The 15,001-nt window shown below is 43.5% G+C and overlaps 1 protein-coding gene across 4 annotated transcripts in view; it reads left to right on the top strand.

Annotated features, from left to right (window-relative positions):
- Positions 1 to 14,192, top strand: part of LOC123998117 (chloride channel protein 1-like) — an 89,553-nt gene extending 75,361 nt beyond the window's left edge. For 2 of the 4 annotated variants that reach the window (XM_046303043.1, XM_046303044.1), the window contains exons 16-23: positions 1,142 to 1,275; positions 1,805 to 1,959; positions 2,138 to 2,219; positions 2,598 to 2,677; positions 3,242 to 3,286; positions 3,479 to 3,583; positions 3,692 to 3,778; positions 12,836 to 14,192. In XM_046303043.1, coding sequence (XP_046158999.1) covers positions 1,142 to 1,275; positions 1,805 to 1,959; positions 2,138 to 2,219; positions 2,598 to 2,677; positions 3,242 to 3,286; positions 3,479 to 3,583; positions 3,692 to 3,778; positions 12,836 to 13,384 — 1,237 coding nt within the window. In that variant the 3' untranslated portion in view covers positions 13,385 to 14,192. The remainder of the gene's footprint in view (positions 1 to 1,141; positions 1,276 to 1,804; positions 1,960 to 2,137; positions 2,220 to 2,597; positions 2,678 to 3,241; positions 3,287 to 3,478; positions 3,584 to 3,691; positions 3,779 to 12,835) is intronic. The other 2 variants (XM_046303046.1, XM_046303045.1) reach the window with 1 other exon arrangement.
- The last annotated feature ends 809 nt before the right edge of the window (positions 14,193 to 15,001 follow it).

Here is a 15,001-nt window from a genome sequence, read left to right as displayed (position 1 = left end):
GATCATTGTCTTGTTGGAAGACACATCTCCATCCCAGTCTCAGGTCTTTTGCAGACTCCATCAGGTTTTCTTCCAGAATGGTCCTGTATTTGGCTCCACCCATCTTTCCATCAATTTTAACCATCTTCCCTGTCCCTGCTGAAGAAAAGCAGGCCCAAACCATGATGCTGCCACCACCATGTTTGACAGTGGGGATGGTGTGTTCAGGGTGATGGGCTGTGTTGCTTTTACGCCAAACATAACGTTTTGCATTGTTGCCAAAAAGTTCAATTTTGGTTTCATCTGACAAGAGCACCTTCTTCCACATGTTTGGTGTGTCTCCCAGGTGGCTTGTGGCAAACTTTAAATTACACTTTTTATGGATATCTTTAAGAAATGGCTTTCTTCTTGCCACTCTTCCATAAAAGCCAGATTTGTGCAATATACGACTGATTGTTGTCCTATGGACAAAGTGTCCCACCTCAGCTGTAGATCTCTGCAGTTCACCCAGTGATCATGGGCCTCTTGGCTGCATCTCTGATCAGTCTTGTATGAGCTGAAAGTTTAGAGGGACGGCCAGGTCTTGGTAGATTTGCAGTGGTCTGATACTCCTTCCATTTCAATATTATCGCTTGCACAGTGCTCCTTGGAATGTTTAAAGCTTGGGAAATATTTTTGTATCTAAATCCGGCTTTAAACTTCTTCACAACAGTATCTCGGACCTGCCTGGTGTGTTCCTTGTTCTTCATGATGCTCTCTGCGCTTTTAACGGACCTCTGAGACTATCACAGTGCAGGTGCATTTATACAGAGACTTGATTACACACAGGTGGATTGTATTTATCATCATTAGTAATTTAGGTCAACATTGGATCATTCAGAGATCCTCACTGAACTTCTGGAGAGAGTTTCCTGCACTGAAAGTAAAGGGGCTGAATAATTTTGCACGCACAATTTTTCAGTTTTTGATTTGTTAAAAAAGTTTGAAATATCCAATAAATGTTGTTCCACTTCATGATTGTGTCCCACTTGTTGTTGATTCTTCACAAAAAAATACAGTTTTATATCTTTATGTTTGAAGCCTGAAATGTGGCAAAAGGTCGCAAAGTTCAAGGGGGCCGAATACTTTCGCAAGGCACTGTATATCCTCTCTCCTCCCTCAGTAAGTACAACATCTTTGTGGAGGACATGATGGTGCGGAAGGTGAACTTCCTGTCCTCCCAATCGACCTATCGGGAGCTGGGCTATCTGCTAGACTCCACCTCCCTCAAAACCATCCCTCTGGTCGACTCCAAAGGTGAGACATGTTATAGAATGGTTGATGCCATGCACCATAGATGACACACATCCATCCACTGAAATCCCTCTCTACTCTCTCTCTCTCTCTCTCTCTCTCTCTCTCTCTCTCTCTCTCTCTCTCTCTCTCTCTCTCTCTCTCTCTCTTCTCTCTCTCTCTCTCTCTCTCTCTCTCTCTCTCTCTCTCTCTCTCTCTCTCTCTCTCTCTCTCTCTCTCTCTCTCTCTCTCTCTCTCTCTCTCTCTCTCTCTCTCTCTCTCTCTCTCTCTCTCTCTCTCTCATGGGAAACATGTGTTAACATTGCCAAAGCAAGTGAGGTAGATATATATATATATAGTTAAAGTAGTTAAAGCCTCTCTCTCCCTCTCTCTACTCTCTCTCTCTCTACTCTCTCTCCCTCTCTCTCTCTCTCTCTCTCTACTCTCTCTCTCTCTACTCGCTACTCTCTCTCTCTCTTCTCTCTCTCTCTACTCTCTCTCTCTCTCTACTCTCTACTCTCTTTCTCTCCCTGTTCCCCCTGTCTTTCCTCAGAGTCTATGATCCTATTAGGGTCTATCGAGAGGACAGAGCTGCAAGCCATCTCTGATTGGTGGCTTTCGGCCGAGAGGCGTGTCTTTGAGAGGGGTCAGGGGTCACCGGGCCAGGGCTGGGAGTCCTTCACTTTCGTAGACGAGGAGGGAGGAGAGGTGACAGGATGGAAGGATGGATAGATGGAATGATTGAACGATAGCATCATATTTTTTACACTGATTAAATATCAGTATACTTATAATGCCTTTATAAACACATTTATAATGCATTATAATTATCCACAACATCATATAATACTTGGTCATGAACTTGGTCCTTTTGTCTGTTCTCCAGACCTCTCCAGTACAAGATGAACAGAATAGGCCACTCCCATCCCCCAAACCACAGGAGTCCTCCACCAATCACAGCGGCTCAGGTGACATGACACACAAAATGTCATAGAATTGGGATGTACCCACAATTGCTATTTTGTTACTAGTGCATCCATGTTTGTAATTGTAATTATTTAGGATCCCCATCAGCTGCTGCCAAGGCAAACAAATATTACATGACATTACATTTCATAACACTTTTCACAACACATTAAGTGTGTTCCCTTAGGCCACTACTCTACAACCAGATACTGTATCTACAATCAGCAATCAATACAGCAGAATCAGTGTTAGACCTGCTGTTGCATCGATTGCTCATGGGGTTTGTTTACAACAATTAACCAGCACCTTCTGTAGAAAAGTGTTGGAGTGAGAATGTTTACAAGATTTACTCACTTCTAAATGTCTGCCCTGTCTTTCAGAGAAGCGTTCCCTCCAGTCTGTGAGGGGAATATTTCAGCGCCTCTTCTCCTCTTCCTCAACCAGCCAGGCTGAAGCTCAGGTATCATTCCATATCAAGATAGAGGTTGGCTGTAACCACTGATACAGGGTCAGATATGTTAGAAGATGTTTTTCATTCCCATAATGGTTGAGGTTTGGATTGGGGCTAGGGCAACCTGATCCTGGATCTGTGCTTAAGGCTAACATCAACCTCAAGCTTTCCTCTGGTAGCTAATTTCCTCTGGTAGCTCAAAGAGGAGCAATATCACATTCTGTCCAGTAGGGGACACACGCTCACGTCAATGGCATGACCTTGCTATAATGTATGATATGATATGTAATGAGCAGGTTTGTCATTCTGTGTGATGGAGAAATAGCACCACAAGGGGGCATCTGATCTGACACTTTGTAAACCTGGAGGGAGAAAATAACTAAAATCTCTAAACCAACACCCCCCTCTGTCTCACACTCCCTCTTTTCTTTCTCTCTCTTTCCTCCTCTCTCTTCCGCTCTCAATCTTTCTCTCTCTCACTCTCTTTCTCTCTCTCTTTCTCTCTCTCTTTCTCTCTCTCTCACTCTCTTTCTCTCACTCTCTTTCTCTCTCTCTCTCTCTTCCTCTCTCCAGGAATCCACCCCACCTCCACTCACCGACACCATGTCCTCAGAGGAGGTAATGTGTCTCACTGACCCTGATCAACCTTTAACCCCTAACCCCTAATCCCTGATCCCTGACCTCTACTCCCTGACCTGGGCACTCTATGTAGCTCTAAAAGGATTCCACGAATAGAATCAAACATCATAAATGATTATTCTCTCTTTATATTGTCAATCACCCTCTCTGCTCTCTGATTGGCTAATGCAGATCAAAGCCTGGGAAGAAGAAGAGTTGGGTAAGCCAATCAGTATGGAGGAGATACGGATTGATCCCTCCCCCTTTCAGCTGGTGGAAAGAACCTCCCTTCACAAGGTATCAACTGTAGCTAGCACCTTGTGCTCTTATGTAGCCACTTTAAGCCATTATAAACACTACATGCTGTAGGATATTGACAAATATGCCTCCCTCTCTCTCTGACAGACCCACACTTTGTTCTCCTTGCTGGGTCTCAGTCATGCCTATGTTACCAGCATTGGAAAACTGGTGGGAGTCGTAGCACTGAAGGAGGTGAGATCACACATCACACAAGCTCTCTCTCTCTTGTTCCCTTTCTCTCTCTCTCTCTGTCTCTATGCCGAGTAACCTGTTCTGCAGTGTAGAAGCATCAGACACACAGCTTGTCCATTTGTTCTGCCTCTCTGTCGTCGTTCTCTGATGATGATCTCACAGTGTCACAGTAATTACATTGCCATAACAAACTGAGGAATGCCATGCCAACAGCAAGCTCTGAACCTACACATCCATGCATAACTGACCAAATTATGAAAGACAAGCATGGTCATTTTTAATTCCGTAAAGTGAGTGTGGAAGAGGTAAAAACATTGTTGTCTATCAACAATGACAAACCACCTGGGAATGACAACTTGGATGACTGAGGATGATGGAGGACTATATTGCCACTCCTATTTGGCATCTCTTTAAACTAATCCTACAGGAAAGTGTGTTCCCTCAGGCCTGGAGGGAAGAAAAAGTTATTCCACTACCTAAGAATAGCAAAGCACCCTTTTCTGGTTCAAACAGCCGACCAATCAGCCTGCTACCAAACCTTACTAAACGTTTGAATAACATTTTTGACCAGAGACAATGCTATTTCACAGTAGACAAATGACTTTCAGCACGCTTATAGAGAAGGGCACTCAACATGTATGGCACTCACACAAATTACTGATGATTGGCTGAAAGAAATTGATACTAAAAAGATTGTAGAGCTGTTTTGTTACTCTTCAGTGCAGCTTTTGACATTATTGATCATAATCTGCTGCTGAAACAAACGTATGTGTTATGGCTTTACATCCTCTGCTACAGTGGCAAGAAAAAATATGTGAACCCTTTGGAAATACCTGGATTTCTGTAACGGGGTTCTTCCGTCGAAGGAGAGGCGGACTAATGACTAACACCTGCCTCTGATTGAGAACCATATCAGGCCAAACACAGAAACAGACAAACTAGACACACAACATAGAATGCCCACTCAGATCACACCCTAACCAAACAAAACATAGAAACATACAAAGCAAACTATGGTCAGGGTGTGACAGTACCCCCCCCCCCCCCCAAGGTGCGGACTCCGGCCGCAAAACCTGAACCTATTGGGGAGGGACTGGGTGGGCTTCTGTCTGCGGTGGCGGCTCTGGTGCTGGACGTGGCCCCCACTTCACCATAGTCTTAGTCCGCCCCATTGTCCGCTTCCGTGGCCTCCTAACCATGGCGACCCTTCTAAATGAACCCACTGGACTGAGGGACAGCTCGGGACAGAGGGGCAGCTCCGGACAGAGGGGCAGCTCCGGACAGAGGGGCAGCTCGGGACAGAGGGGCAGCTCGGGACAGAGGGGCAGCACGGGACAGAGGGGCAGCACAGTCTGCTTAAACTAATAACACATAAACAACCATATGTTTTCATGTCTTTATTGAACACACTGTGTAAACATTCACAGTGCAGGGTGGGAAAAGTATGTGGACCCTTGGATTTAATAACTGGCTGACCCTCTTTTGGCAGCAATAACCTCATGACTAGGAGAAGGTGCATTTTCTTCTGTTGAAGTCATTCTGTTGTTGATTTAAAATCAAATCAAATTTTATTGGTCACATACACATGGTTAGCAGATATTAATACGAGTGTTACGAAATGCTTGTGCTTCTAGTTCCGACCATGCAGTAATAAATAACAAGTATCTAACAATTTCACAACAACTTCCTTATACACACAAGTGTAAAGGAATGAATAGAATGTATGTACATATAAATATATGGATGAGTGATGGCTAACGGCTTAGGCAAGATGCAGTAGATGGTATAGAATACAGTATATACATATGAGATGAGTAATGTAGGGTATGTAAACATTATATAAAGTGCCATTGTTTAAAGTGACTAGTGATACATTTATTACATCCAATTTTTTATTATTAAGTGGCTAGAGATTTGAGTCAGTATGTTGGCAGCAGCCACTCAATGTTAGTGATGGCTGTTTAACAGTCTGATGGCCTCGATTGTGCATCTGTAAAAGTTTGAAAGTGTTTTTGGTGACAAGCCAAATTTCATCAGCCTTGTGTGGTTGAAGAGGCTCTGTTGCACCTTTTTCATCACGCTCTCTGTGTGGGTGGACCATTTCAGTTTGTCCGTGATATGTACGCCGAGGAACTTAAAACTGTCCACCTTCTCTACTACTGTCCTGTTGATGTGGATAGGGGGGTGCTCCCTCTGCTGTTTCCTGAAGTCCACAATCATCTCCTTTGTTTTGTTGACATTGAGTGTGAGGTTATTTTCCTGACACCACAATCCGAGGGCCCTCACCCCCTCCCTGTAGGCCGTCTCGTCGTTGTTGGTAATCAAGCCTACCACTGTAGTGTCATCTGCAAACTTGATGATTGAGTTGGAGGCGTGCATGGCCACGCAGTCATGGGTGAACAGGGAGTACAGGAGTGGGCTGAGAATGCACCCTTGTGGGGCCCCAGTGTTGAGGATCAGCGGGAATGAGATGTTGTTTCCTACCCTCACCACCTGGGGGCGGCCCTTCAGAATGTCCAGGACCCAGGGTCTCGAGCTTAACTTGTTGACGCTACCGTTCCCGGTAGCGGGATAATTGTCATCAGCGACCGCTGAATAGCATAGCGCCACAGTCAAATAATATTACAAAAAAATATTCACATTCATGAAATCACAAGTGCAATATAGGAAAACACAGGTTAGCCTTTTGTTAATCCACCTGTCGTCTAAGATTTAGAAATGATGCTTTACAGCAAAAGCGATCCAAGTGTTTATGTAAGTTTATCGATAGCATAGCATTATGTACACTAAGCATTAAGTAGCTAGGTCACGACAAGCAGAAAAGCAGAAAAGTTTACCTTTGATGGTCTTCGGATGTTTTCACTCACGAGACTCCCAGTTACACAACAAATGTTCCTTTTGTTCCATAAAGATGATTTTTATACCCAAAATACCGACGTTTGTTTGCCGCGTTATGTTCAGAAATCCACAGGAAAGAGCGGTCACGACAACGCAGAGGTATATTCCAAATAATATCCATGATGTCCACAGAAACATGTCAAATGTTTTTTATAATCAATCTTCATGTTGTTTTTAAAATATATATTCGATAATATATCCCCCACCTATCCACTTACGCAATGGGATCCTTTACGCTCATTTTTCAAAATAAAAGCCTGAAACTATGTCTAAATACTGTTGACACCTTAGGGAAGCCATAGAAAAAGGAATCTGGTTTATATCCGTTTAAATTGAGGATAGACATGCATAGGAACAGAGAGGTTTCAAAATAAGAGGCACTTCCTGATTTGATTTTCCTCAGGCTTTCGCCTGCAATATCAGTTATGTTATACTCACAGACAATATTTTTACAGTTTTGGAAACATTAGAGGGTTTTCTATCCCAATCGGACAATTATATGCATATTCTAGGCTGAGAAATAGGCAGTTTCAAATGGGTACATTTTTTTAGCCAAAAACTAAAATACTTCCCCCTACACGCAAAATGTTAATGATGAGTTTGGAGGGTACTATGGTATTAAATGCTGAGCTGTAGTCAATGAACAGCATTCTTACATAGGTATTCATCTTGAATTAGGACAGTGTGCAGTGTGATTGCGATTGTGTCTTCTGTGGACCTATTGGGGCGGTAAGCAAATTGGAGTGGGTCTAGGGTGTCAGATAGAGTGGAGGTGATATGATCCTTGACTAGTCTCTCAAAGAACTTCATGATGACGGAAGTGAGTGCTATGGGACGATAGTTATTTCGCTCAGTTACCTTAGCTTTCTTGGGAACAGGAACAATGGTGGCCCTCTTGAAGCATGTGGGAACAGCAGAATGGAATAGAGATTGATTGAATATGTCCATAAATAATATATAATAATAATATATGCCATTTAGCAGACGCTTTTATCCAAAACGACTTACAGTCATGTGTGCATACATTCTACGTATGGGTGGTCCCGGGAATCGAACCCACTACCCTGGCGTTACGAGCGCCATGCTCTACCAACTGAGCTACATAAACACACCAGCCAGCTGGTCTACGCATGCTCTGAGGACACGGCTAGGGATGCCATCTGGGCCGGCAGCCTTGCGAGGGTTAATACGTTTAAACGTTTTACTCACGTTGGCTGCGGTGAAGGAGAGCCTGCAGGTTTTGGTAGCGGGTCGTGTCGGTGGCACTGTATTGTCCTGAAAGCGAGCAAAGAAGCTGTTTAGTTTGTCTGGAAGCAAGACATCGGGGTCCGCGATGGGGCTGGTTTTCTTTTTGTAGTCCGTGGTTGACTGTAGACCCTGCCACATAACTCTCCTGTCTGAGCCGTTGAATTGCGACTCTACTTTGTCTCTGTACTGACGCTTAAATTGTTTGATTGCCTTGCGGAGGGAATAGCTACACTGTTTGTTTTCGGGCATGTTTCCGGTCGCCTTGCCCTGATTAAAAGCAGTGGTTCACGCTTTCAGTTTTGAGAGAATGCTGCCATCAATCTACGGTTTCTGGTTGGGGAAGGTTTTAATAGTCGCCATGGGTACAACATGCAGTTGCTAATAAACTCGCTCACCGAATCAGCGTATACATCAATGTTGTTGTTCGACACTATCCGGAACATATCCCAGTCCACATGATCGAAGCAATCTTGAAGCGTGGAATCAGATTGGTCGGACCAGCATTGAACAGACCTGAGCATGGGCGTTTCCTGTTTTGGTTTCTGTCTATAGGCTGGGAGCAACAAAATGGAGTCGTGGTCAGATTTGCCGAAAGGAGGGCGAGGGAGGGCTTTGTATGCGTCGCGGAAGTTAGAGTAACAATGATCCAGGATTTTGCCAGCCCGGGTTGCACATTCGATATGATGATAACATTTAAGGAGCGTTGTTTTCAGATTAGCCTTGTTAAAATAAATGCAGCCTCGGTATATGTGGTTTCCAGTTTACATAGAGTCCAATGAAGTTCTTTCAGGGCCGTTGAGGTGTCTGCTTGGGGGGGATATACACGACTGTGATTATAATCAAAGAGAATTCTCTTGGTAGATAATGCAGTTGGCATTTGATTGTAAGGAATTCTAGGTCAGGTGAACAAAAGGGCTTGAGTTCCTGTATGTTGTAATGATCACACCACGACTCGTTAATCAAAAAGCATACACCCCCACCCTTCTTCTTACCAGAGAGATGTTTGTTTCTGTCGGCGCAATGTGTGAAGAAACCAGGTAGCTGTAGCGACTCTGATAACGTATCCCGAGTGAGCCATGTTTCCGTAAAGCAGAGAATGTTGCAATCTATGATGTCTCTCTGGAAGATCAACCCTTGCTTTGATTTCGTCTACCTTGTTGTCAAGAGACTGGACATTGGCAAGTAGTATATTCGGGAGCAGTGGGCGATGTGCCCGTCTACGGAGCCTGACCAGAAGACCGCTCCGTCTGCCCCTTCTGCGGAGCCATTGTCCTGGATTCTGGATCAAACAGAGGATCCACTTCGGGAAAGTCGTATTCCTGGTCATAATGTTGGTAAGTTGACGTTGCGCTTATATCCAATAGTTCCTACAGCTGTATGTAATAAGACTTAAGATTTCCTGGGGCAACAGTGTAAGAAATAATACATTTAAAAAAAAAAAAATTCTGCATAGTTTCCTAAGAACGCAAAGCGAGGCGGCCATCTCTGTTGGCGCCGGATGTTTACTTCTGTGTTTTGGGTCGTTGTCCTGTTGCATCACCCAACTTCTTTGAGCTTCAATTGGAGGACAGATAACCTAACATTCTCCTGCGAAATGTCTTGATAAACTTGGAAATTCATGTTTCCATCGATGATAGCAACCTGTCCAGGTCCTTGTGCAGCAAAGCAGCCCCAAACAATGATGTTCCCTCCACCATACTTTACAGTTGGGATGATGTTTTGATGTTGGTTTGCTGTGCTTTTTTCTCTCCACACATAGTCTTGTGTGTTCCTTCCAAACAACTCAACTGTAATTTCATCTGTCCACAGAATATTTTGCCAGTAGCACTGTGGAACATCCAGGTGCAATTTGGCAAACTTCAGACTTGCAGCAATGTTGTTTTACAGTAGTGGCTTCTTCCATGGTGTCCTCCCATGAACACCATTCTTGTTTAGTGTTTTACATATTGTAGACTTGTCAACAAAGATGTTAGCATGTTCCAGAGATTTCTGAATGTTTTTAACTGACGCTTTTGGATTTTCATTGAGCATTCTGTGCTGTGCTCTTGCAGTCATCTTTGCAGGACGGCCACTCCTAGGGAGAGTAGCAACAGTGCTGAACTTTCTCAATTTATAGACAGTTTGTCTTACAGTGGACTGATGAACATCAAGGCTTTTAGAGATACTTTTGTAACCGTTTCCAGCTTTATGCAAGTCAATATTTCTTAATCTTAGGTCTTCTGAGAACTCTTTTGTTCAAGGCATGGTTCACATCAGGCAATGCTTCTTGTGAATAGCAAACTCAAATTTTGTGAGTGTTTTTATAGGCAAGGCAGCTCTAACCAACATCTCCAATCTCGTCACATTGATTGGACTCCAACTTAGCTGACGCCTGACTCCAATTAGCTTTTGGAGGTCATTAGCCTAGGGGTTCACATACTTTTACCAACCTACACTGTGAATGTTTAAATGATGTATTCAATATAGACAAGAAAAATACAATAATTGGTGTGTTATTTAAGCACACTATGTTTGTCTATTGCTGTGACTTAGATGAAGATGAGATCATATTTAATGACCAATTTATGCAGAAATCCCGGTAATTCCAAAGGGTTCACATTCTTTTTCTTCCCCATGTATATCGTGGATCGAGAGTTACATTGACGTGAAAAAGTATTTGCCCCCTTTCTGATTTTCTATACTTAGATTTTTTTAAATACTGAATGTTATCAGATCTTCAACCAAAACCTAATATTAGATCAAGGGAACCTGTTACAAATAACCAAAAAAATGTTACTTCTTATTATGCCTGGTGAAAACCAAACACTGCATTCCACAGTAAGAACCTCATACCAACGGTCAGCATGGTAGTGGTAGTGTGATGGTTTGGGGATGCTTTGCTGCCTCAGGACCTGAACAACTTGCCTTAATAGAAGGAACCATGAATTCTGCTCTGTATCAGAGAATTCTACAGGAGAATGACAGGCCATCCGTCTGTGAGCTGAAGCTGAAGTGCAGCTGGGTCATGCAGCAAGACAATGATCCAAAACACACAATCAAGTCTACATGACAATGGCTGAAAAGCAACATATTTGAAGTTTTGAAATGGCCTAGTCAAAGTCCAGACCTAATCTTAATTGAGATGCATGGAAGAGTGGGCCAGAATTCCTCCACAGCGGCGTGAGAGACTGATCAACAACTACAAGAAGTGTTTGGTTATAGTCATCAGCTAACGGTGGCACAACCAGTTATTGAGTGTAAGGGGGCATTTACTTTTTCACACAGGGCCGTTTGGTGTTGCATAACTTCTATATAAAATAAATTAAATAATTATGTAATTGTTCTGTTATTTGTTCACTCAGGTTCCTTTTGATCTAATATTAGGTTTTGGTTGAAGATCGGATAACATTCAGTATCAAAAATGTACAAAAGTAGAGAAAAGGGGGCAAATCCTTTTTGATGGCAATGTACCTGTCTAAGAGAAAACAGAGGGTGTTCTTTAATGGAAGCCTCTCCATGATAATCCTGGTAGAGTAAGGTATTCCCCAAGGCAGCTGTCTAGGCTCCTTACTTTTTTCCATCTTTACTAATGACCAGCCACTGTCTCTGAGTAAAGCCTGTGTATCTATGTATGCTAAACACGTTAAACAACTACCACAGCAAGTGAACTCACTGCAACTCTTAACAAAGAGCAGCAGTCAGTTTCAAAATGGGTGGCAAGTAATAAGCTAATCCTAAATATTTCAAAAACTAAAAGCATTGTATTTGGTACAAATCATTCACTAAACCCTAAACCTCAACTAAATATTTAAATGAATAATGTGGAAATTGAGAAAGTTGAGGAGACTAAACTGCTTGGAGTAACCCTGGATTGAAAACTGTCATGGTCAAAACATATGGATGCAACGTTTGCTAAGATCTGCTTTCTTGACATCGCTATCAACAAAACAAGTCCTACAGGCCCTAGTTTTGTCACACCTGGACTAATGCCCAGTCATATGGACAAGTGCCACAAAGAAGAACATATGCAAATTACATTTGTCCCAGAACAGAGCAGCAAGGCTGGCCCTTAAATGTACATGGAGAGCTGACATCATTAACATGCATGTCAATCTCTCCTGGCTCAAAGTAGAGGAGCAATTGACTGCATCACTGCTTGTCTTTATGAGAGGTATGGACGTGTTGAAAGCACTGAGCTGTCTGTTCAAATGACATGCACACAGCTCAGACACCCATGCATAACCCACAAGCCATGCCACCAGGGGTCTCTTCACAGTCCCCAAGTCCAGAACAGACTCTGGGAAACACACAATACTACATAAGGAACAACGTTGCCTGTGAAGAGACACACATACGCATACGCACACACACACACGCTGACACACACAGTTTACACATATGTACATTGTAAAATTTTACATTTTGAATTGTAGATTTGTAGTGGTGTAGTAATGTGTTGTATGATGTACTGTCACATTTTTTTGGTGATGTAATTAACCTAATCTTGTTTGGACCTCAGGAAGAGTAGCTGCTGCCTTGGCAGGAACAAATGAGGATCCATAATAAATACACATACAAATACATGGAGCCTGTTCAGTTGGCTGTTGCTTTGCTGTTCTGTTGTACCCGAATAGTGAGTCACACTATTACACCATCAACGGTGTTCGTCTCTGACTTATCGCAGCGTCACAGTAAACCTGTATTAACATGCTTTGCTTGTGTTATGACATGCTATAACCACTTCTATTCACTCTCCTTCCCTTCCTCTCTCACCCACCCTCCATCTCAATCTCTATTTCCCTCCCCTCTTTCTTTATTTCTCTCTCTCCCCTTCTCCCTTCTCTCTCCCTCCATTTTCTCTTCTCCCCGTCTATATTTATCTCTCCCCTTTAATCTTTCTCTCTATCTTTCCCTCTCTCTTACCTCTCACAGTTGCAGAAGGCCATCGAGGGCTCCACCCGTAGTGGGGTAAGATTGCGCCCCCCTCTGGCCAGTTTCAGAGATGCCAACCGTAAAGCGAAGAAGCACGCGGCTCCCCCCTCCACACCCTCCTCCCCCATCAGGGAGAGGGAGCTGTGGGGTGAGGGGGGGAAGAGGGAGGGAGGGGGTAGTAGGAAGGACGGGAGCGATGGGTTTAAATGGGAGGTTAAGGAAGAAAAGGTGGAGGGAGATGGAGGAAAGAGGGAGGGAGAGGTGGTAAGGTTGAAGGATGAGGTGGTTGGGACAGAGGGAGAGGGTGACATGGATGAGGCTAAGGAGGAACCCAGGGGGAACGCAGGAGAAGCAGGTGCCTCCAGTGCAGGTGCAGAGTGTGATACCTCCACCCCCAACAGCCGAAGGACAGACTGTCCCCCTCAGGAGCCTTCCTCCCCCACCTCACCACACTCCTCCTCCACTCGTATCTTCATTGTGTCATCCCTTCCTACCGTGCCGGAGACAGATGGAGAGATGGAGAGTGAAGATTCTGAAGAGCCAATTTAGATGGCGACAGGGAATTCTGTGGATTCTGTTTCTTAAATGAAGACTTTCTCCTCTCTGGCCTCACTCCACTTACCTCATTCAGTGAGCGTTTCAAGTAGAGTGTAACATGGAGCATCCTGGGTATTGGAGTTCTGTGCAGGCTCATTCGAGGCTCTGCAGATGTTCAGCTTACAGAGAGCAGGAAGAACAGGTGCACACAGTGCTTCTGGGACTTGTAGTTCTGGAATTTCTGGTAGCTAATAATACTTTTTGTAAGATGGTAGTCTCTTTCCTGATCTCAGCCATTTTTTAAAGGATTTTTTTCTACTCAAGACAAACTTCTTTTTCACTATTTCAGTTTCTCAGGTTTCTCTCCGTGTCTTTAAAACTACAAAAATGGACAGATGTTCTAAGTTCTTCATCTGTGCATATCATTGTTTGTCTCCTTGTCCCGGTATTGTTGAATGTATGAAGTGTTTGTAGCTACATGGTAGTGTATGTCTGTATCACTGAATTCCATGTATCTTTATGACACTGTACATGACAGCAATTAAGTGTTTGATAATGAAATCACATCATGAATCATGACTCAATGTCTGTCAATGGACTGATTTATATTTGATCAAATCGATTGAACGTTTTACTGATTAATGAATATACAGGCTTTAAATTATTACTGTTACCACTGTAAAGCAAATATTGAAATTGTTCATACTGATGCCTATCTACTATTCTTATGGAATACAATAAATATTTAAACGTTGTCAGTAACATTTCATTGGACTTGGAGCATGGCAATAATCAGCTCCAGCACAATACCAGAGATGCACTGTTCACTACAGTCTTGTAAAAGTTTGTCTTTAAAAAGGCTGTGGACGTATAAACACTTCCAGCTGAGAAGGTCAACAGTGTTTCAGTCTCAATTTGTTTGACATGAACCTTCTCCTGACATCATAATGGCTGACAAAGGCAGACAGACAGGGTGGTTTAACTGTAGGCTTCAACCATAACTGCCAGTCCCCTGCAGGACGCTTTCTGCTGTTTCTGTGGTTGTCATGTTTGGTATGGCTTTGAGAAGAAGTTTAACTATCCATCCTTCCTTTAAGTAATCCCTGATGTCTACCAGCAAGTTTTCTACACTACCATACATGAAGGAAGGCAGGAAGGATGGATGCACTGTCATGTATTCAGGATGAAAGACACCTAGAATGTGTGTTTGGGGTTGACAGGGAGGGAATGGAATCATGATAGAAGAACTGCGTCACAAAGCCCCAGCAGGCTTTGCATCTCTGTGTTCACTGACCATAAAGAAAAGCACGTTCCTCATCCTCACGATATAAAAAACAATGTCCCTTCTCACTGTTCAAAGACGTCCACACACATACACATCAGGATTTTCTTTGTGTGTTTATTTGCTCTTTCTCCACCGTTTTTCTTTTATTTGGATAGAGGGGAGGAGGGGAGGAGGGGAGAAGAACGAGAATGGAGTAGAGGAGAAAGGGATAGAAGAGGGTGTTCGCTCGTGCAGGGGAAAGAGAGAGGGGGAGGAAAAGAGAAAGATCTAGGTTTACGGCCGAGGAGGAAGGGAGGGGAGACCACGTGGAAGAACCATCCCGTCACAACCTTCCCATTAGCATG

The sequence above is a fragment of the Oncorhynchus gorbuscha genome, linkage group LG15 (assembly GCF_021184085.1).
Source record: "Oncorhynchus gorbuscha isolate QuinsamMale2020 ecotype Even-year linkage group LG15, OgorEven_v1.0, whole genome shotgun sequence".
NCBI lineage: Eukaryota > Metazoa > Chordata > Actinopteri > Salmoniformes > Salmonidae > Oncorhynchus > Oncorhynchus gorbuscha.
This window is presented reverse-complemented; position numbering and strand designations above follow the sequence as displayed.